Genomic DNA, 22184 nt, shown 5'->3' with positions numbered 1-22184 from the left:
TAATTTGCTTTGTAACACAGGCTCAATGCAGTCAGCTCAAATTCTGTAAGAACTAAGTGCACATGCAGTTAATCAACACAGGGCATTTTATAGTGATAGCCATAAATTGATTTTCTCAATTGTTTTTAGTGTTTTTTCGTAGCCTGGAAAAGTAAAAGTATCCAGAGGAAGTATCCAGAGATCTGAAGTGACTTATCACTGTTGCTCAAAGAATCATTCTACTCTTCCTTTAAACTCTAAGAGCGTCTAAGAAACCTTCAACAATTTTTAAGTCTAAAGTCTTTTAAGTCTTTTTAAGCCTAAACTTGAGCTGGAGAACGTGGTGGAGACCAAACTAAGTTTATTATAATAGTTAATGGTTAGATTGTAACATATCGAGCCTCAATTACATTTCTTGGTTATTAACAATAACATATATCTTGTATTGGAAATCTTTTACCCCGTAATATTCATTTGGCTTCAGCCTTAGAGCTTGTATCGTTTTGGCTCCAATAAAAGGAGAATGATTGGTGGACAGACGAGAGGCTCCGCATGGGGTCACCACAAATATGCTGTAAATACTTTGCTGATTGTCTCATTATCCGTAAAGGGAATTCATCACAGGATTGAATTGTCACGCTGAACTCTACTTATGTCCGTGTTCGGAGACGCGGGGTCTCGTCTGGTCACATAAAGGCGTCACATGGCCTTTTAATTTCCACTCTATTATGTTTGTGGTAGTAAACCATAACTCTTCTGTGATTGTCCATTAAGGACGGACAGGACAGGAGAGGCAGAAAGGAGACGGACGCATCTGGTCTCATTCAGCAGCCAATCTCCGGTGTCAGGCCTGAAAACGTTCAGACGGACACACACACACATCATCACCGGCCTGAGCCTCTCTGTGATTAAAGGGGTGTGACTCGGCATATTAATGCATTCTGACATTTCCATTATTTATGAGTTACGTTTGAATGGTGGTTATCTCAATCTGGGGCAGACATGCAAATGATGTTACTTTGCATTCTTGTGTCCTTAAGGGCAGACACGGGCCCTTTTTCATATATTCTATGGTATCTATTTCACATCATTATAGGACGATAAGTGTCGACCCCCCGCTGTGATTCTGGCATTTCTAATTTCACATTCTCTGTTGTGGGTCATCAGGATTCAGATGAGGTTGATATTGGGGGTTTGGGGTTTTTACACAGGCAGATAGAGTTTGGATGCACCAGAGTAAAACATGATTTGGTTCATTGTATTAAACAATGTGTTTTATAAGAGGCTTGGCTTGGTAGATAATTAAAGTTTTATCAGTAGTGCAGATAGTCAAATATTAACTGTGCAGTTGGTTGATTTGTATATTTCTCTTTTCCTCCTTCCTCAAAACACATCCCTCCTTTCTTCACCTTTACTCAGCATCGATTTACATTGTTCCTCCCTCTCCTTTATTCCCTCTCCTCTTCCCCCACCTCGGGGTGACTTTGTCCTTGAGCACTGGCATTATTATGGAAATGGTTAAAAAGTGAAAGGCGACTTCTCCCTCCCCCCTCCTCCCTCTTCGCTCCCCCCTCCTCCCTCTTCGCTCCTCCCTCCTCCCTCTTCGCTCCTCCCTCCTCGCTCCTCCCTCCCTCACCTGTTGGCTCTGGTTTCCAGGGAACCGGTTTGTACACTGACACATAGTTTAGCGGGTTCTGTGAGCAGATACAGACATGAAGCAACCAGAGGACAGGGACGCTTGACGAGAGGAGTGTAATGTCCCCGTGTTCCTGCGGATACAACTGAGTTGAAGGGGGTTGAGGTGATGGAGAAGTACCGGGTGTGTGACAGGACGGGCCTGTACTGGAGAGGAGTGCTCACAGGTACTGTTGTCTTTTGTTTTAAACGCCAGCGCTGCTCCGCAAAAAAAAAAAAAAGAAACAACAAGAGAATTCACTATGTTTTGGTTTCAGTGCAGAGGTGAGTTGGTGCACCGCTGAGAAAAAAGAAAACATTGGAGGTGGCCCTGGTTTTACCTCAGGAAACCACACACACATACACACACACACACACACACACACTCACACAAACACACAGGCACACTTGCCGCTAGACAAGTGTATCCATCAGTGAGGGAGCAGTCACCTTAAAAAAATCCTAACCATGCGGCGCGTCTGTCTGAGCACACACCACTGCTCCTGACTCGTGCTGTGAAAATGCTATTTTTATACCTCAGTGACACGTTCAAGTACCGTTTATGAAATTAAATTAAAAAAACATTGTGATTTAGACTGAAAATCGTATCTGTACTCTACTGCCTTGCCTTTGACAGGGGGAATTAGCTTTTGCTCGAAATAGACAAGGGTTTGTTCAATCCGCGTAGAAACTTCAAATATGTGATAATAGCAAAAGTTCTTAACTGCGCAGGCTTGAGAGATATTTCCAGATTTTGGTGATTTCATGCTTATTTTATTCAATTCATTCAGTTTTTTAGTTTCGATTACTTATCTTTCATTGGTTCCTGCTGAAGAATGTAAATCTTCAACATATCTTACATATTTTGTTTGTAGAGATCCGATAGTTTCATGACGTACACCTCCATGCCCTTTGTGCCGGGGAGGAAGCTTTTATTTATGATCTGATTGGTGTCGTGTTGTAATATTTCCATCCCCTGTCCATGTTTTATAATGTGAAAAGTGAAAGTGGTCTTCCCGTTGCTGTCGAGCTGGTTAAAGTGAAAAGCAGCAGCTGGTAGATTGAATTATGGGATACAAAGTTGATCACACTCCTCGACTGATACTGGATTTATGGTGGATTTATAGGAAAATGACGATACGTATAAATCAGCAGGCGGGCTCAAGTCTGCATCTCTTACTACCTGCAGAGGTCTGAAGATCTGATAACAGTCACAGATCATTAACTGTGTGACGTGGGCAGATAACACGAGGAAACTCCCCCACTGTGGATTCATCAGCCCCTGTCAATACAGCTCGGTATAAATAAAACTGAAAACACCAGTTTATGATGGTGGAAATATCATGTGTTGTTTTTACCTCGATTGTGATCGCTGGAAAGTTTGCAACCTTCTTTAGGGTGTGTCTATGATAAACTGAAGCCCAAAGGCAAACACTCCCAAGTTATCAGGTTGTGTTGAATATAAATATGAACTGACACAACCATCCTCTAATACCCTCAGCTTTATAGTGTATGTGCAGCGTGTGTGTTTACTGTAACTGACAGCTAACTGGCAAGAGACACGGACAACGATGGGAGAAACATTGACTTTCAATCGCTCAATTTCTCTCACATGCTTTCTTTTTTTTCCTTGTTGTTGTGTAATGGGGAGGGGGGGTGAGCGGGAAAGATACGCAGCAAAGGGGCAGGAATCGAACGTGCTGCAGAGGCACCACAGTGTCAGATATGACCCTTTCAGTCTCATTGTCACTATTCAGATGTTGTTGTGGCCTGCGCCTCACTTCACTTCCCCAAACCGATAACCAGCGTCCACTATTTGCATGTGGACACGTGCAGTGTGGTTTCTCACAGCTTCTCCGTCGGCCGCGGTTTGAGACTCTTCTCATGAGAGTCTAAGACTTCCAGATTAAAAAACTGGAGAATATGAAAAACAGGAAGTTGACAGACAGGAAGAGGAAGTTTAGGGTCAGGTCAGTCAACTCTCCCTCTCCTTCTTACTCTCTCTCTCAATCTCACAAGCCCATTCGCTCCACCTTTACATGCTTTATGGATGTTGTCACGTATGGTCTGACAGAGTGGTGTGTGTGTGTGTGTGTGTGTGTGTGTGTGTGTGTGTGTGTGTTTTCAGTACTGTCATGGTAACACGTACCTCAGGAGACAATAGGTGTGTGATGGCTGTGATCACGTGACCGCTGGTAGTTCCCTCAATAGAAAACTGTCTGATATGTACGTAAGGCTTTTGATAAGCTGCTTATCATTCATGCTCTGAATAGAGAAACTTATATATAACAGATTGTGCTAAAACTTATGAACTGTAAAGTAAGTTTATGTGCGTGTGTGTGTGTGTGCCTGTCCATGTGTACGTGTGTGCGTGTGTGTGTGTGTGTGTTTGAACAGCAGGCAGGCCTGTCATGAGGAGTCCAGATGGTGGGTGGAGAAAACCCTCCTTTAATCCCTGAGCCAGGATATTATAACCCCCCCCCCCCCCCCCCCCTTTACTCTCTCACACATACACACACACACACACACACACTAACACACACACACGCACACACAAACACACACCGGGTACCTCCTCTTGCTCGGCCCCACGCTGAGTCCACTTTTCCGTTGCGTGGCATTATCCACTCACCATTATGTCGGCCTCAGATATTGTGGATAAACACTTTTTGTGTAGAACGTTTGTTGACGCGTGGACGGACAGTTTAACAAACATTTTGCGACAAAGATCTGTCAGATTACAAGCCGCTGTTTTTCTTTGAGGCTATTCATTGTTTGTTCATCTTTGTAGCTCCGGGGAAAAACACACATCATTGAACATTTCATGTAAATGTGTCCTTGTTCAAATAGTGACTGTAATTTAAGAAGCTTGGACACATTAATACCAGGGTGTGGTGATGTTTTTATTAATGTGTTTGATCTAAATTGTATAAATTTTGGTTTCCTTCACCCTAGACTGGGCCTTTACATATTTACATACATTATATTTACACATTTAGACTTTATATCTACATCAGGAGCAGGTCCTCTCTACGGAGGCTGCCATGTTTTTTTTACAGTAGCTCAAACTGGACAAACTAAAGACCTTTCAAGTTTTTTATGACAACTGAAGGCCGCCACTGGTCCTCTGTCATGTTTAGGAGGGGAGGGTGAGGTGAGGGGTGTTCAGCTGCAACATGCAAATCGACCACTAGATGTCACTAAGTCTTACACACTGAACCTTTAATAAATACCTGATATATAAACTACTCTGTTAGCTTAGTTTGTGTTGTTTAATCAATCATAAAATCAAGCTCCGCCACTGGAGACACTCATGGTTAATTATTCATTGCGAACCAGTGGACATGTTGCTGATGTTTATGACTCGTGACAGACGCTAAACTGAAAGGAACAAAAAGACAGGATGAAAAAGAGAAGCCGTACGTTTAGAAGATGTCCACTCAAATGTCGTTGTCGATGTGCTGTGAAGAAAAACACGTGATTTCGACAACTGACTTTATACATCATGTCTCCTACTGCTCAACCCAGTGCCCCCCCCCCCCCACCTGATCCTTCCTGACTTTGTCCTGTTGTTGTGAAGGCGTCTGTCTCTGACGTCTCCTGGTGTCTTCTGACAATGAGAAACGTCCATGTCTGATAACGGCCTGACACACAAGGGAAGAAAATATAACTCACAAGATTCATCTACAAAAACATTTGTATTAAAGTTCATGGCAGTTCTTCTAATAGATACATATAAGTGCATTTTGACAGTTAATTTGAACATAGAATATTGTTAATAACAACTCGAAAAAGCATAAAACTGAACTGTTTAAAAGTTAAACTGAGGAGAAGTAATGTAAATTAAATATTTGCTCTTTCATTTAGCTGCTTTAATAATCCGGTGTGAGTTGATTTTCTTTTTTCTAATGAAACAAAATAACCCTTCGGGAAAAAAAATTTAATAAAAGAGAATGAAATAAGCCTTTTGCCGTTGGGAGTGTTGTTGTGTCACTTCATTGTCATTACCGGCACTTTACTTTACAGGGATAAAGCCGAAGTGAGTCAACTCAAATTTAATTAGCTCAACTTTAATTTGTGCAGCTGTTGTGTTGTGCAGCGCGTCGCTTGCACATGTGGCTGAAAGACAACGTGCAGCTTTCATGCACAATATTAGATCAGGCTGTGAGAGCACAGGTTGGTGTTTGTGTGTGCACCCGCCTTTTTAATTGTGTCTCGTGTGTGTTTTGTTTGTGTGTCTCACTAATACTCATGTGAGCCCATCATAGCTGTTAACTTCTCTTTAATCTTTTATGTGCATATGAAACGGCTGCGTTGAAAGAGGCTTCGCTCTCCCCACAGACGATGCCCCACAAATCACAGACTAATTAGGGTCCCGCTCCCTCGAGGGACGGATGTGTTTTTCCTTTTCATTCTCAAACGCACAAAACAAACACAAGTTTACACCTTATATGGATAAATGCAGCTACTGGAGCTACAGCTCCGGTGGCTTTGATGATCTCCAGCAGTCTATCATAACATCGGGGGGGGGGGAGTTATCCTACGACTCACTCCACCATCTTCATTTTCATCTCCTCCCGAGTTGGAGCCCCTCTTAAATAAAACATGGGCTTGCCTCAAATTGCTTGAAGTTGCCTCAGATGCGGGTTGAGTATTTAAATAGCCTCCTGTTCTCCAGTGTGCTCGCACTACACAACAATAACAGTGAGCCTTGTGTTGTGTTGCAGCGAGGAAAGGGAAAGCTGCGTGTTTCCAGTCGAAGAACGCTGACGAGGAGGCGTGTGTGGCCGTGAAGATCGAACACTCCAGAGGTAAGAAACTCTAAAAATCTCACTCTACCTCATTTTCCATCCCCCCTCTTTCCCCATGCACCTATTTATTATCTTTCAGTCTCAGTGTATCTGCTTTGAAAATAGTCTGCAGCATCTCACATCTCATAGTTGTGTGGGGGTTGTTTATATACCTTGGTTTCCTTTTGCTGGTACTGGTGTCGTCCACTTTTGTTTGTCCTCCCCTTGCAACATGTAAGATGTGGTATCGTTAAGATGCAAAACTTTGTAACAAGTCAGTCAACACCTTGAATTCACAGCAGGAGGCCCGTGAAATTCATATCACACCACGAGTTTCAGTCCATGGTAAACTTGACCAGATCTAATGCAATCGTCTACTTCTAATGGGCAGCATGAGCTCCCCTCGCTGCAGCTCACAGACACACAGGGGTGAGAAGGAAGCTGCTGCTCTCTGCTCTATTTTTACTACAAACCTGCAAGCGTGTGTGTGTGTGTGTGTGTCTGTGTGTGTGTGTGTGTTTGTGGTGCGCAGTTGACATGTTGATGAATGGCTGCTTGCCTCCAGCCCCCTGGTGCCTTCCTATTTTTCACTTTCTCTCATTTTCTATCCTCTTTCTTTTTACCCATCTCAACCCCTCTCTGTTTCTCTCTTCTTTTCACCTGTCTGTCTTTTCTTTCCTCGTCTGTTTTCATTTGCATCCTTCCCCCATGCCACCCCTTATATCTGTACCCTCCTGCCTCTTGTTCCCCCCCTGCACCCCTTATAGTGTGGTACACACTGGGGGCTCTAATCTCACTCTGGCCCTTGGATTAGGGGATGAGGCATTGTTAATCTGAAGAAAGTCTGGGTCGTTGAACAGAAGTGGCTAATCCGCCATGCATGGTGATAATGTTTATCTGTCACCCTGTAACAGACACACACACACACACACACACACACACACACACACAAAATGAATGCTTCACATGCTAGGTTAAAACCAGACGTGCAGTGTATCTGCTCTTGCTCTAATCTCTCTGAGTGATGTAGGGCACCAGATTCACTTCGATGGTGGGTTTTGTGTGGAGGTTATGTGCCGCTTAACTGTGAACATGTAATTGAGATCTATGGACATTCTCCTGAAACCATCCGAGAGGGGGATGTGAAAACGCAAACGTATGAGTCGGTTGCTCCGAAACTATTCTGCCAGCTCCCTAGGAAGTGGTACAGAAAATGCCAAACTGAGAATACAGCAGTAAATTCACAGTGAGCGAGAGGGCGTGTTGAAGACGTTTCTCACACACGATATCTCAGGATGAGACGAAGATGTCGACTTGGAAAGAAAACGAGATGGGAGGGCTTTTGTTGATAAGAGCCGACACAGATGTGCTACAAAAACACACGATAACTGCAGCGTCCGGTCTTCTCCTGCTCTTCCCAGATGCCAACCCCCCCACTAAATGTTGTGTCTGTTGTTACGTGTGAATGTGTCTGACTGGGACAGTGTGTGGAGTTCATGTCTGAACACATCTTTCTCAGTATCTTAGTATTGTGCGTCTGCCTAAGCACTTTGTACTGTGTCAGCAGGATATTTAAATGTCCTACAAAAACCTGATTTTTAATTAGGAAAGATTAAATATCTTTGGGCAAGTCCTCATCAGTGAAGCCTCAAACAAAACTTCTCAAATGTAAACACACACTTAATATCCTAGTTTGCCTCGTCATGCTGCAGTAAAAAGGTCTATTAAACCCAATGGAGGATAGAGTCAGGTTGCAGTATTCATGCTAACCGGGTTCGATTGCTGCAGAGATAGCCGGATTTCTATAACATGGATGTGCACATGTGCAAGGTGAAGATGTCCAGCAGGGAAATAATCGTTTTCCTGCACAACTGAGGGATGAAAACAAGTTTGAATAAAGCGTTTCTGCAGCTGAATTGATTAATGGTTAGATTTACCCATAAGACCTCAGGATTCAGCATCAAATATCACACATGTGAAGAAGTCGAGGTCAGTAATCTGTTAATCGGATTTCTGTTCAGCTGCATGTAAATGTCGGCTTTATACCAACGTGGAGCTTTCCAGCCCATTTCCTGGATTCTCTGTATGACAGTGAGTAAAGTACTGAGACACCACCACAGGCAGGATTCCTGAATACCAGTGAGACCATGCCCACAACAATGCAACAGGATTCTGCAGAAATTGGTTAAATGCCCCGACTCACCCCACCCTTACCCTCCTGGTCAGCACCACCACAAGCAGAGTCTAACTCTGTGGGAAACAATGCGATTATGGCTGCGACTGGGACATGACCAGTGCAGCGCTGGTCAGTTTTTACTTCCCCCCCACTGTGGGAAGATTAATCCTCAGCGCTGTGATCATAGATGTTTGTTTCATTTGTCTAGAACGCATCTGATTTGAAACTTGGCTTTGTGTGAACTGCAGTCATGTGAGCAAAAACGGAATTTAAAGGGAATGGAATCTCCACTTCCCCAACTGGTTTAGGGGAATGACAGGTTGTTTCTCCTCATGCTGAGTCTGAGACATGCAGGTGTTTGACGTGAACGGACGTGTATGTGCAACGCGAGCACGCATGCACCTTTCACACATTCACAGATAGCACGGTAGGAACAGTGAGCGTCTGTCACATCGGAGCTATAGGCGTTACTTACATAAAGGCTTCCTGTGGTGGCTCGGTTTTTTTTTTGTTGCTGTGTGATAGTTCAGAGTTGAGAACACTGTGCGCGGCTCTGAGCTCGACGTGCAGAACAAGACTGATGCAGAACATGGAAGAGCCTGAGTTGCAGTTCCCTGTTCCGACTACTGCAAAAGGTACATCTCGTTCGGGGTTATAAATAACAGTCAAGATGAGATCTTTGTTTCCCTTTTATACGTGTTAATACACATTTCTACAGATTTTACCACTTGCATGTTCTCCTGTTTTTTTTAAACATCTACTCGTAAATGTGACGCAGAAGCATCGGCTTTAGTTTTTCATTCGTTTTTTCTCGGTTGCCTTGTTTTTGTGGCTTTAGATATTTGCACTAGTGATGTGAAGGAGAAGAGAAGTTGATATGATGGTGGTTAATAATATAATATTATATGCTCAGGGCATGCAGAGGTGAGAGCTGGTGTGTGTGTGTGTGTGTGTTCCTCTACACTAGTTTGTTAATCATTACTCAAACTAACTGACTTCACACCCTGCTTAATGTGTTTGCAAGCTGATTAAAGCAAATGAAACAAACAAGCGAGAGGAAGCAGGACTTTAATCAAGTTGTACCTGTAAGGTCTCTGCACGTACGGCTGAATTCAATGTGCCATCAATCCAAATTTCACATCTCCTGATAAAGTAGCTGCAGCTCATTCTCACCCGTCATCGATGAAGAGAAGAATATAGTTTGTGCAGGAATCTGGAGCCGGACTCTCATTGGTTTGTGACTTCTACATGTGCAGACCCTGTGAGTTCAGAGCTGCAGAGGCACATGTGTGTGTGTGTGTGTGCGAACCTCTGGAAGTGTGTATGTGTGCGTTCTTTTAAAGCCACTTAAGCCAGGGGTGTGTGTGGCAGCGAGAGCGAGGGAGGAGCCTGGTGCAGCTCGGTGAGTGTGTTCGCTGCAGCTGAGTCACTCATCAGTGGCGGTGCAGCCTGGGAAGATCGCATGGAACCTAGACTCTGTGCTCTTCTGGGACACACACACACACATTCTCTCTCTCACACACACACACAGACACACAGCATGGCCCCTCACTGAGGAGACTCTCCACAGCTCTTTTCCTCACTCTCTCAAACAGGGTGAGTTCAGTCTAATTCATTTCTCCTGCCTGTGTTTTCACCTGAGATGTTTCCTCTGCAGTGTTTGATTTCTCATCATCCGCAGCTGATTGATGGTACTGCTGTTTAATAACTACAACAGAATCTAATGTCTGTTTATCTGCTGAGATGTGTTACACTCCTAAACTGTCCGAGGCTTTAATAGAACAAATTGCTGACTTGTGTAAACACGCTCTTTTCGACCCTTTTGTTGCCTCAACCATGACGTAACAGTTGCAGGTTGATTTGTGGGGACAGAGCAAAGCATGAAAGTATTTTTTTGATAAGAAAAACTCTGGGTATGCCTGTTGGTTCCAGCTTCTTCTATCTACTTCTCTACTCTTGTTTCCTGTGTAGAGGACACGCAGACGATCTTTAATACGCCAAATCATTTATTAAGCAGAAGCAGAATTTGTGGTTGAAGTCTCTTTCGGACATTTCATGAGACCAGGTTGGATATGAGTGTCTCAGCGGCGAGAAGACAAAGCCTCTGTCTTACGGTGTCAGACACTCCTCTGCAGGGTGCGGACACACACACACACTTACACACACAGGTTTGCCTTTTGATTTTGTGTCACTCTGAAGTATCGACACACATTCTTTGGTGAGGAGGAGGGACTGAGAGAGACAGGTGTCCTGTGAGGTGGCAATGCCGCGGTGAGTTGTGGGTTTTGCCTCAGAGCATGTGTTTTTTTCTGAGAGCCTGAGTGGAGCACAATTAATTACCGGTACATCTGCCCAGGTCATGAGTGGCTGGTGGTCGACCCGCTCTACCCCCTGAGCCACAGCTGCCACCAAATAGTACGCTCTGTTTATACAGCAACTTTCAAAAACACAGTTACAAGGGGCGACAAGGGAAACAAATACAAACTATGACAACATTAGAAAACAATGGAGCACAAATATAAGAAAGAAATGTTACAGAGGAAAAAAGGGTGATAACAAAACAAAGTGAAACATTATACATTGATTAAAACAGTCGGTAAGACTGGAGCTAGATTAAAAGTAAAGAAAAGAGATAAAAAAGTAAAAGTTGAAGGTAAATTAAGCCCCCCCCCCCCCCCCCCCCCCCCAGGCTTGTGAAAGCACTCCTAGAAAATGTGCCTTTAAGCAGGATTTAGAAGAGGCAAAACAAATCACTGTGAATATTTGTGCAGAAACTCACATGTTCCAGGAAGATGATGCAGAAGTGAGTCCCATTCAATTCCTGTGAACTGTCATTCTAGGAAATTGCAGCCATTCATCCCTTAGTTGTTTTGCATTGGACCAAAGTGTCTCGTCGGCAGATCCTTGCTCTGCCTGGAGCCTGGAACTATTTCAGGCTCTCGCTCGAATGATTCACTATTTTCAGGAGCTGTTTTTTTTTTTTTTTTTATTGTTGCAGAGAGAGAGAGATATTTGTCCCTCACTGCTTTTAGTCGATTTGCAGTAAACTCGTCTTCCCTCTCCAGCTGTGGAGGAGCAGAGCTGGAGGGATGTGGATGTCGTTAAAGCTGCAGCATCTCACACATTTATAGGAATATAACTCGCTGAGCCACGGACGCTTTGTAACAGATTTGTTAAAGCTCGGTCCTTGAAGGGAAATACTCTCCGCAGTCGTAGATAAGTTTGTTCTTTGGCGTTTTGCAAACCAGCGCCGTGCATAATTCCTTTTTTTTATCTACAGCGTGAAAGAGGCCTGACATTTACGAGAGCATTTTTCATTTCCTCGCACACGCTTTGCAGTTTTGGATTTATTGAGGTGGAGGCAGACGCCTTTGGGGCTCGGTCGGCTCAGGAGAGAAATAAATTCAGCATCTTCGAAACGGTAACCTCGGGCAGTTGCATGTCTCACCGTCCTGCAACGAGGACACGAGGCAAAAGGTGAAGTCTCGGTTCTGATTTGTCAACTCCTCACTTCCTGGTACGCAGCGGCACTTTTTCAGTTTTTCGTAGAGGAGACGACCTATGTAGAAGTAGCAGTCACATCCAAAGTGACAGCATATGAGACGTTGGGCGGGGCTTGAATTGTCAATCAGAACGAACGAGTGTCGTTTCCAGACGACAGGACCCCCCCCCCCCCCCCCCCGCTCCCACAGATGGAGGAGGCGAGTCGAAGTGGCCCAGCAGGGTGGCGGCTGGCTGCTTCTAATTTACTGAGCACGGCGGTCTGTCACTTGTGCCAAGACAGCTATAATGACAAGAAGCCAGAATGAGCGTGTTACCAGGAGCCTTAGTTCCTGCCAAGCACAGAGAGGAAGCGGAGATCACGCTGGTTATTTTGTTTTTTACTGTAACAGACACATCTGCGTTTCACGGCCCCAATCATTAAGATAGAAGCGTTAAACTCAATTGTGCACGAGAGCTGGCATACGCAGGCACAATCCAAAGGGGACAAACGTCTGCATTTCCCTATATACTCTATTTGCATCTCTCATTTTCTGATCTTGAACATTTAAACACACTTAAAATACCTGCCCGACTTGCTCTGCCTGCTCTGGGATGATTTAGAGCTCAAGGGACGGGTGTTTGACACAGTGAATAACAACCTGAGGAGACAGAGACGAGCTGTGGACAGTGATCCTCCTGCATTATCCCAGGATAACTCCACCCCACCATGCATGGACTACTTCATGTTGGGCCTCATATGTACAATATGTTATAGATCTTGTTCCTGGTTGTTTTCTTTATGATCTCTCTATGTGGCCGTGAGGGGAAACCAAGCACGTAATCAAGAGGGATTCCTGAGGCTGCCTCCGGGATGGATTGGTGATTTTGGGGCAGTGTTTAAAACGTCTGCTCTGCCAAACTCAGCGTGGGACCATTTCCACTCAGACGGTTTTCTCGAGCTGTTGTCTTTAATTACGGTCATGTTGGTAAAAATAGAAAAAGTCCCTCTGTGAGTCTGTGGCGATTCTGTGTCGAGAAAAGGAAATGTGATGGGGCCCCGGGAACCGTCTTTACGATTGTTGCAAACAAATACAGTAAACAACAAATACACATTCTTCACTCTCACAGTAGTTGTTTTCCTATTCATCGCTAATGAGAGCTGCACTCAAAGCATGTTTACAATTACTCAAATGAGTTAACAATTTGAAAGTCACACTCAGATTGTACTTAAGTGTCTTTTAGTTCATTGTTCAGGTTTGAGGGAAACTAACTTTAATGTTTGATGACTCCATTGGCTCTCACCAACCTCTCCATCCACAGATGATGCTATGAAAGATAAAACTACTTTAGCTAGCGGTTATTGATACTAGCTAACTGTTCACTAGCTATATAGAGCAGCTATTTATCTGTTTACAAATTTAAAAACAAGTTAAAAGAGAACGGGTCGTGAAGATCGCTCTTACTCTTGATGCCAGGAGCGCTAACTCCAGATGTTTCCGTCCTGAGTTGGCTAACACTTGATAACGTTAGAAACCGTCATATTCGTGCTTCCTGATTGTTCTGCTGCCCCTAGTGGAAAAAAAAACACATAGCTCCTGATTTTATTTGAGCAGGATGAGAAATGAACTTCTGAAATAAGATTATCTCTTTGTTAATGACGCTCTCTCCTGGAGAGATCCTCTCAGCTATAGGCTGTTTTACAACCAGAAGAGAGTGTCTATCATGAAATGAAGCTATTCTTAAAGGTTTGTGATCCGATGGAAACCTTCTCTTTTTCGCAGTTTCCACACAGAGGAGACGTGAGCTGTAGTTTGTGCGGATGCAGGGTTGTTCCATTCCTCCACACACACTGTTTATCCATTCAAGTTAGTCGAGGGCGAAGCTTCATCGATTTCTGCTGCAGCCTATTCATCAGGACCTCTCGTTAAGTCACACACACTCGTTTAAAGGGTCACCCCAAACGGAAAGTAATGGACTCGTGGCTTGTAGAATAATGAGAGGGCCCTCCTAGCTCCTGACAATGTAGTTCCATATACGGGCATTTGCCTTACTATAGGCTGTGTGTGTCTGTGTGTGTGTGTGTGCGCGCTGTGAGGTCAGACAGAGGTGGATTTAGGCTCCTGTAAACACTGTTCCTTAAATAAGTCTGCGTGTTCTCTCGAAACACCGATGCTGCACCATCTGGGTCCAGCTGGTCGGTTGAAAGCCCCGATCTGGATCATTAGCCGGATTAGCATGTTCACAGAGACAAATATTTACAGTATGTTATATTTATATAGCCTGTGGTTGTCAGTGGGGGGGTCGATGGAAGGAAGTTCAGTATGTTCCTCTGAATTGGACACAGGTTTATGACAGGGTGTGAGTTTTTTGAAAGCCACAGTGAGTTTCCAGCTAAATCTAGATGTGAAAAGGTAAAGTAAAAATGGTAAATAACTAGATGTACATGTGTTTCATCCAATTGCACCTGATTGAGCCTCACATGAGGTATTGTTCCTTTGGATAGTGAGGAGTGTTCAGCTGAGATTTTTGCTGCCTGTTCAAAATGCTGCAGAGACACAGGTTTTTAGAGAATTTTTAGAGAATGGATGCACGTTGATAATATATCTGAATACGTCAATATCTTCATCATCGTCATCATTTGACATGAGGTCCCAGAATAGGATCTGCGGGAGAATTGTTTTTGTGACCTATGGTTCTTGGTTGTGTGTCACTCTCTCACCACTCTGCCCTCATTTACAGTTTCACCATCACTCTCTTTTCACTGGCTGACCACAGATGCTGAATTGATCGTTGCGCTTGTTGTAATGGATTCTCTCTCTCTCTCTCTCTCTCTCTCTCTCTCTCTCTCTCTCTCTCTCTGTGTCTCTCTCTCTCTCTCTCTCTCTGTGTCTCTCTCTCTCTCTCTCTCTCTCTCTCTCTCTCTCTCTCTCTCTCTCTCTCCCTCTTGTCTCTGTGTCCTTCAGCTCTCGGCAGTTGTCCGGCGGGCGATCGCAGCAGCGCACCCAGCGTGCAGGCGTGTCTGAATCGGGCCAGCCGTGGGACGAACAACAAGAGCAGGGGGGGAGTCAATGGAAGAGCCCCCGGCGGCAGGCCTCGGCTGCAGTCTAAACCAGAAGGTAACGTAACAGCCGGACGCTCTGAGCTTTCAGACGACAGGAAACTGTGACAGGGCCCAGATGAATCATACGTGAAAGTAGAGTTCAGTCCCATGGTGACCTTTCTGCAGCTCTGACATTGTCCCTCTGTGTTTATTTACTCTGTAATTCTACCAACAGTTGATATAATCTATAGATGGAGTGAGTCCAGAGGACCCTGAGCCTCGTTCCTCTTTGCTTTCAGTAAATCATTGTGCACAGATAAGAGAAGCGCCATTGTTACCGCTCTATGAACCAGACAAGAAATACTTCATTCTTGATTAACAAGAGGTCAAATAGAAGTGATCTCTCTTTCCTGAGCCAGGTTACTTACTAAATACAGGTTAAGGATGTTAAATACAGTCAAAATCAAAATTTTACTTTGAAATCTTCTACAATGTATGAGGTGCTGTATAAACAATCTGATAGCAAAACAATTTAATGAACTGTAATTAACGAAAATAAATAAAGAAAATTAAGAAAGAGATGATAAAATAGAGAATAACAACAATTATTATTTATCATAAATTATACAAATTATACAAATTATAAAACTATGGGAAACTATGACAGCCAGACTGAATTAATATTAAAAAATATCTACATTTTCAGCTCCTCTCAGATCAAGTCTGTGTTCTTTAATAAACAGTCTTTGGTTCTGCAGCAGGTGTCATAAGGGATCTGTTGGGATGTCTTATACCGCCCCCTTGAGCTCGAAGTTGAAATTGCAGTTAAACATTTCCCACTCGTCTTCTCTCCAGTGCCTCCAAAGCCACTGCACCTTCAGAGCCCAGTGACAAACCTCTCATCCCCACTGGGCCGCACCAAGAAACCATCACTTAGACGGGGCATGGAGGAGGGAGGAGGAGGAGGAGGAGGAGGAGGAGGAGGAGGAAGAGGAGGAAGAGGAGGAAGAGGAGGAGGAGGAAATACGTCAGTGAACCGGGAGAGGGCCAAAGAGAAACACTCCAAAGTCTCAGACCTGATCAGTCGCTTTGAGGAGAACAGGTAAAAAGGTTTTTATACTTGTTCTCTGAGTGACGATATAATTTGTTTAATATCTTCTATAACATTATTTAGCAAAAGTGGTTTCGCCTGAGAATATTAACCTTCCCTTTTGTTTATGTTGACACATCAGCTGTGGTTGAATAACTCCATCCACGTCACTCAATGGCCTTTGTAATAAAAAACAAAAAAAACAACCTCATTCAAACTGACGCAATCCAAGTGACGGGAAGCTCTCACCCTTTCCTCATGTTTCCTTCACGTGGGCTATTTCAAGAAGGGTGAGAAAAAAGCAGAAGTGTCTTTTATTAAAGTCCTGACTCACTGATAGTGGCTCAGACGAGAGCTGCAGACGAGAGCGAGCGCAGATTAGGCCGTTCCTTCACAAGCCGAGCGTTAGCCGAGGGGATGAAGGGAGCTTTGTACAGACGAGGGGAAACGCGGCTGCTCATTCAGTGGTGGGACCGGACTCTGGGTCGCGGGATGAAGCCCAGGTGGATGAGGTAGGAGCTCTAAGAGAAACCTAAAGGCCTCTGCTTTTATATGGATCCTTAACAGTTAGAGGGAGATTTCAACTTTCCAGGTTTTCTACAAGGTTCCCCCCCCTTTTTGTTTGTGTCTTACTTCTTGTTGTGTTAAGTTTGGATTGGAGCTGCAGCCCCAGGAACGTGAGCGAGGCCTGTTGATGGCAATGAGAGGCCTCATACAGTGCAGCCCTGGAGTATCGGACAGTAGCAGACCCACTACTCAGTCTCCTCCACCCTGTAGCCTCACTCACCTCCACCTCTGACCTCTAAACGCAGGATTACAAAGTCTAATTCCCATTCTCAGGCATCCTCTGCACCTGTCGTCGCAGTTTCAACAGTGAAACGAGGTCGATAAGAGCGACGTGGTGGATCTGTCACATTCACACTCCGGGCCGGGCCGTGGGGATTAGCCCTCTAGTGGGAGAAAAGTGAAAAAAGACCAGCAGCTTCCGAGAACAGAATTAGCCCACTAATATACTAATCTGGTTCACATGGCACTTGGCCGCCTCGGTGGTGCCTCGACAGCCACATGGCAACTGGAGCTGTTGTTGAAGCTTGTGATTCGTTCGGCCTGTTGAGACAAACAAACTGGACGTGCACTGGAAGGCTTTAGAGGAACATTAGAGTGAGTGAGTGAGTGTGTGTGTGAGTGTGTTTGTGTGTGTGTGTGTTTGTGTTGTATTAGAAACCCTCCCCCAGCTGAACACGGTTCACTCAGTGCACCTCAGACAAATGGAGATTATCCTTATTTCACATTTTAAACTCGCGTCAAGTGGCCGTCAGCCCAGAAGTGTTTCACCAGCCTGTTGTTGTTCCTCTATTTATAACAGACTTCCTGTTTCTTCCGGCCAGTCGCACTCAGCGCAACAGTGACTGTCGCGTGACAATACTTTAGTGTTTGGATACAGATGCAGCTTCTTTTGTAAAGTCTTTGTAATAACTGGGGATGTTTCTCAGTGATGGAGGTTTCTGCCCCGGATCTGATGATTTATCACCGGTTGTTAAACTCCGAGGATCAGCACAACTGAGCTGAGCTACAGAAGCTGTGACAGTGGAAGTCTGGAGGGTCATTTATGGGGAAACAGCTGGTCTGAAGGCCGGGAGAGGAAGCAGGAGCAGCTGAATGGTGACACTGTACGTGTGTGTACGTGTGTGTTTAAATGTATGTGTGTGTACGTGAGTGTACGTGTGTGTGGTTTCCATTTCTGTGCTATATCTCAAATTGTCTCCTGCAGACTGTTCTTAACGTTTCATTCATATTCAAGCACAGAGTGAAAGTGATGTTACAGCAAAATGTATAAAGCAGGTTCTCTCACTGTGTGTGTGTGTGTGTGTGTGTGTGTGTGTGTGTGTGTGTGTGTGTGTGTGTGTGTGTGTGTGTGTGTGTGTGTGTGTGTGTGTGTGTGTGTGTGTGTGTGTGTGTGTGTGTGTGTGTGTGTGTGTGTGTGTGTGTGTGTGTGTGGGACAGCATCAATCACACTCTTGGGAGCTGTGTCGTACTCCTCCTCCTCCTCCTCCTTCTCACTGTACCTCCAATCCTCCTCCTCTGCACACACACACCCACACACAAACACACACACTCTTGGTGTGCGTTACAGCAGCCTCTCCGCAGCCTCACAAGACAGAAGGAAGTTTGTGCATCTCCACCATTTTATTTTTAACCCTCACACTCATGTGTGAGAGCTCCCTGCTCGCCCTCGTGTCCCACACTCCCAGATCAACGTGCCCGAGCGGAGCAGCTTCTCAGCAGCCTCCTGTAGTCGTGTGTTGTTTCTCTCCTTTTGTCTTTGGCTCCGGTCGTCAGTTCAACTCTCTCTGTTCTGCTGATGTGTTTAACCCACTTCCCCCTTTTGCCTCTTTCGCCTCCGTTCCTGCAGCAGCACAGAGAACAAGAGAGACAGCTCGCCGCACAAACCTGTCAGCAAGTCGACCAGCTGCAGCCCGGCCCACCGGCCCAGCCCGAAGCCGACGGAGAGCGACAGGAACCAGGAGAACCGCCCCCCCGCTGTCAGGGATGACCACAAGCCGGCGGCCAACGGGGTGGTAGCGCAGATGGAGCCCGAGAAGGAGGAGGATAAAAAGCAGCAAGAGAACGGAGGCGTGAGGATAGAGACCGCCGGGCTGGTCAATGGAGATATGGGGGACGGGGGAGCAGAGCAGGATGAAGATCATTCAGCTCCACAGACGGTGAGGACCGATGGAGAGACCGAGGAGGAGAAGGACAGTGGGACGGCGACAGAGAGCGAGCACAGGACTGAAGAGGGGAGCGCAGACCAGAAGGTACAGTGATCAAACAGAGGATTTATCTTGTTGGTGTGTTTAGAGCCTCGGACAAACAAACGTTTATTTATACTCTGGACTTTCAGTGTAATTAAAGTCGTCTGATCTGCTTCAGCTCTGGGTCACTAGGACATTGTGCAGATTGAGTTACAAAGTGTGTAGGGTCATTCCTCACTGCTGTGTGTGTGTGTGTGTGTGTGTCTGTGTGTGTGTGGGGGGTTATTTTCTGCGAAGGCCAAGTAGATACCAATCGTTTGAGCAGCTGACTCTGCGTTTCACTGACCCCCCCCCCCCCCCCCCCTCCCATGTGGTGGCTGCTGTTATCTGCAGATTATAAATATCTCAGGTTGGGACAGATCTGTCTTTCTCAGCGCTGGGAAACAACCGTCTCCAGAGGGAGGAAGAGCAGAGGACAGAATGACCGTCCTCATGTTTTCACTGGTGTCGTTTCACTTCGGAGCCGTCGCATGTTCCTCAGTAAATCAAATCTAGCAGCCAATTGAGTCATGTGACCATTCCAGTCTTTGTTTACTTCTGAGTGGCTTTGTTCCTCCCGCGATTGAATTTCTCATCAAAGTTATTTGTACAGTTTGGATTTGTGTTGATCTGGTTCCTCTTTAACCTCGATTGGTTCTAAAACACTTCTTTAAACCTTCAATCGGTCAGATCAGAGGGTTTTATGTGCGTCTTTCTCCAAATGTGGACGTCATGGATCTAATTTTTGGCCTCAAGTAATGTATGACAATTATTTAGACGACTTCATGATAAACCCGCGCCTCCAGGTGCATGCAAATTTGAAAAAATCTACTTAGAATCGGGTCAAATTCTAAGAAGACAAAAGATTAAGCATGTAAAGTGTCTTTTGAGGAAGTGGTAAGTTTGTAGGTTTCAAGGCTACTAAGAGGTTTAAATGAGTTGTGTTTTTAAAGCTTAACTCGTCCTTTTTTTATAAAAAACATGTAAAACACAATCTGAAGAGTAGCGTGTGGCTGCACCTTTAAGATAAAACTACAACGTAAACCACTTTACTTTACGTTCATCTGTCTGAAAACATTATGATTTGCATTTTTCTTCTCCTGAAATATAATACGCCTGAGAAAACAAAAACAGGAACTCGTCTGTCAGACTTTCATTAGAGAATCGTGGCTGTACTGACAGATGAATTATGTAGAAACCTAAAACTAATTACTCCAGGGACACTCACATCTCCCCCCCCGCTGCCTCAGGGGGTTGCATGGTGTGAAATATTCCTCCGTGGACATCGTGGTGTTAACTTTTCCTGGCGGGCGACAAAGACGTCACACTTCATGTCACCGTGCTCGTGGAATCTTTTCGAGTGTTTCTGTGTAATGGTTGACATCTCACACAAACTCTGGTCTACTTGATTGTGTCTTTATTTAAATTTGGTGTCATTTCCCCTCTTCACTTCCTGTTCTGAGGGCCCTCCCCAACACACCACAGTTTTAACCAAACACACACACACACACTTTACATGCTGCTGTTTGCCAGACAGCATTTAACGCAAGGCTGCACTCAAACAGTAGACGAGTCACTGAGGCGTTAAACTTGAACGTTAAAGTGCAACTTCTCGTTTCTCCAGTATTCACGCTTGCTTTTAAATAAAACACATACAGTGAATACAGTTCTCAGACTGACCCCTGAACGAATCAGGAACTGGCCGAGAGACGGGAAGCTCCACTCGAACAAGACGCAGGAATGGAAACTGAGCTGAAGTGAAATCACAAGCTCGACCCAGTTTATCCCAAACTTCTGCAAAATGTGTCTGTTATAGTGAATGCTTGCAAGAGTAAAAGTGGTGTGTACACGGGTTAGTGCGTGGGCAAAACGACACAACTAAAGAGACTTTCATTTATTATATTGGCTTCATGAGTCACAGAGAAACTTTGTGAGCTCCAATCTGATCTTTCATGGTTGTTGACAGAATCAGATCACGTCCACGAGCTCGTTCGCGGCTCCATTAATAATTCAGAGGTGTTTTCAAAATCTCATTTTATCACTCTCTTGTCATTTTTCAGGAGACGAATGAACAGAAGCTGTTTAAGATCGCCAGCGAGCTGCTGCAGACAGAGAAGGCCTATGTAGCCCGGCTGAACCTGCTGGACCAGGTAACCCAATCTGCACCTCACTTCTCTAGGGCTTATCAGAGAAACTATGATGTGAAACCGACAAAGCAAGTCTTTCCGTTTTCATTTCACTTTTAATGCACAAATGCATCTTTTCAGCCACTTGTTGCTCATCAGCTCCGTGTTGTGTGTGTGTGACTCCTCAGGAGTTCTGTGCTAAGCTAATGGAGGAGGCCAACAAGGGAACGTTCCCGATGGACGTGGTGAAGAACATCTTCTCCAACATCTCCTCCATCCACACCTTCCACAGCCAGTTCCTGCTCCCGGACCTGGAGAAACGCATGGGAGAATGGTGAGAGGCCGACCAATGATCAGATAATGATAATGGTTCGATATGAAGCTAAACTTTATTCAAATAAAACTGCTGATGTTGACAAAAAAATGTATTAATGAGGAAGCCTTTTTATCCAATAACTAATGCTTACAAAATAAAACACTCACTATTTTTAAGATTCATAATCCAATACATTGTTAATGTCAACAAGTGACTTACCTCTGTCCCTCCCTCCCCCTGCAGGGCGTCCAAACCTCGCATCGGGGACATCCTGCAGAAACTCACACCCTTCCTCAAGATGTACGCCGAGTACGTGAAGAACTTCGACAAGGCCATGGAGCTGCTGAAGCAATGGACCGACCGCTCTCCTCAGTTCAAGTCCATCATCCAGGAGATACAGGTACCGTGGACCTGGATCCAGTCTGGAAAAGATTCCAATGAGCACATTTCATATCTGCGAATATGCTGCAAATGTGTGAAGTTAAGTCAAATGTGTTTTGCGGGTTATTCTTGGACAGACCCACGAGGCCTGTGGCAGCCTGACGCTGCAGCATCACATGCTGGAGCCGGTGCAGCGAGTCCCTCGATATGAGATGCTGCTTAAAGACTATCTGAAGAAGCTGCCTGAGGATGACCCTGACCGACGAGACTCAGAAAGTGAGTGTCTCATCATCTCACCGCAGGAGGACAGTCTTATTCCTCTGAGGTCAGATTGAGG

At 44.9% G+C, this 22184-nt stretch overlaps 1 protein-coding gene across 6 annotated transcripts in view; it reads left to right on the top strand.

Moving 5' to 3' along the window:
• fgd4a (FYVE, RhoGEF and PH domain containing 4a) overlaps positions 1-22184 on the top strand; it is a 48132-nt gene that overhangs the window by 21352 nt on the left and 4596 nt on the right. For 3 of the 6 annotated variants that reach the window (XM_062390702.1, XM_062390706.1, XM_062390704.1), the window contains exons 2-9: positions 6381-6464; positions 15066-15218; positions 15998-16244; positions 18646-19048; positions 21085-21174; positions 21339-21484; positions 21710-21866; positions 21985-22123. In XM_062390702.1, coding sequence (XP_062246686.1) covers positions 6381-6464; positions 15066-15218; positions 15998-16244; positions 18646-19048; positions 21085-21174; positions 21339-21484; positions 21710-21866; positions 21985-22123 — 1419 coding nt within the window. Of the gene's footprint in view, positions 1-1655; positions 1842-6380; positions 6465-15065; positions 15219-15997; positions 16245-16324; positions 16745-18645; positions 19049-21084; positions 21175-21338; positions 21485-21709; positions 21867-21984; positions 22124-22184 lie in introns of those variants that run through there. The other 3 variants (XM_062390705.1, XM_062390703.1, XM_062390708.1) reach the window with 3 other exon arrangements.

The sequence above is a fragment of the Platichthys flesus genome, chromosome 6 (assembly GCF_949316205.1).
Source record: "Platichthys flesus chromosome 6, fPlaFle2.1, whole genome shotgun sequence".
Taxonomy (NCBI): Eukaryota; Metazoa; Chordata; class Actinopteri; order Pleuronectiformes; family Pleuronectidae; genus Platichthys; species Platichthys flesus.
Note: the sequence above shows the minus strand (reverse complement) of the source record. Positions and strands in the feature narration are given on the sequence as shown.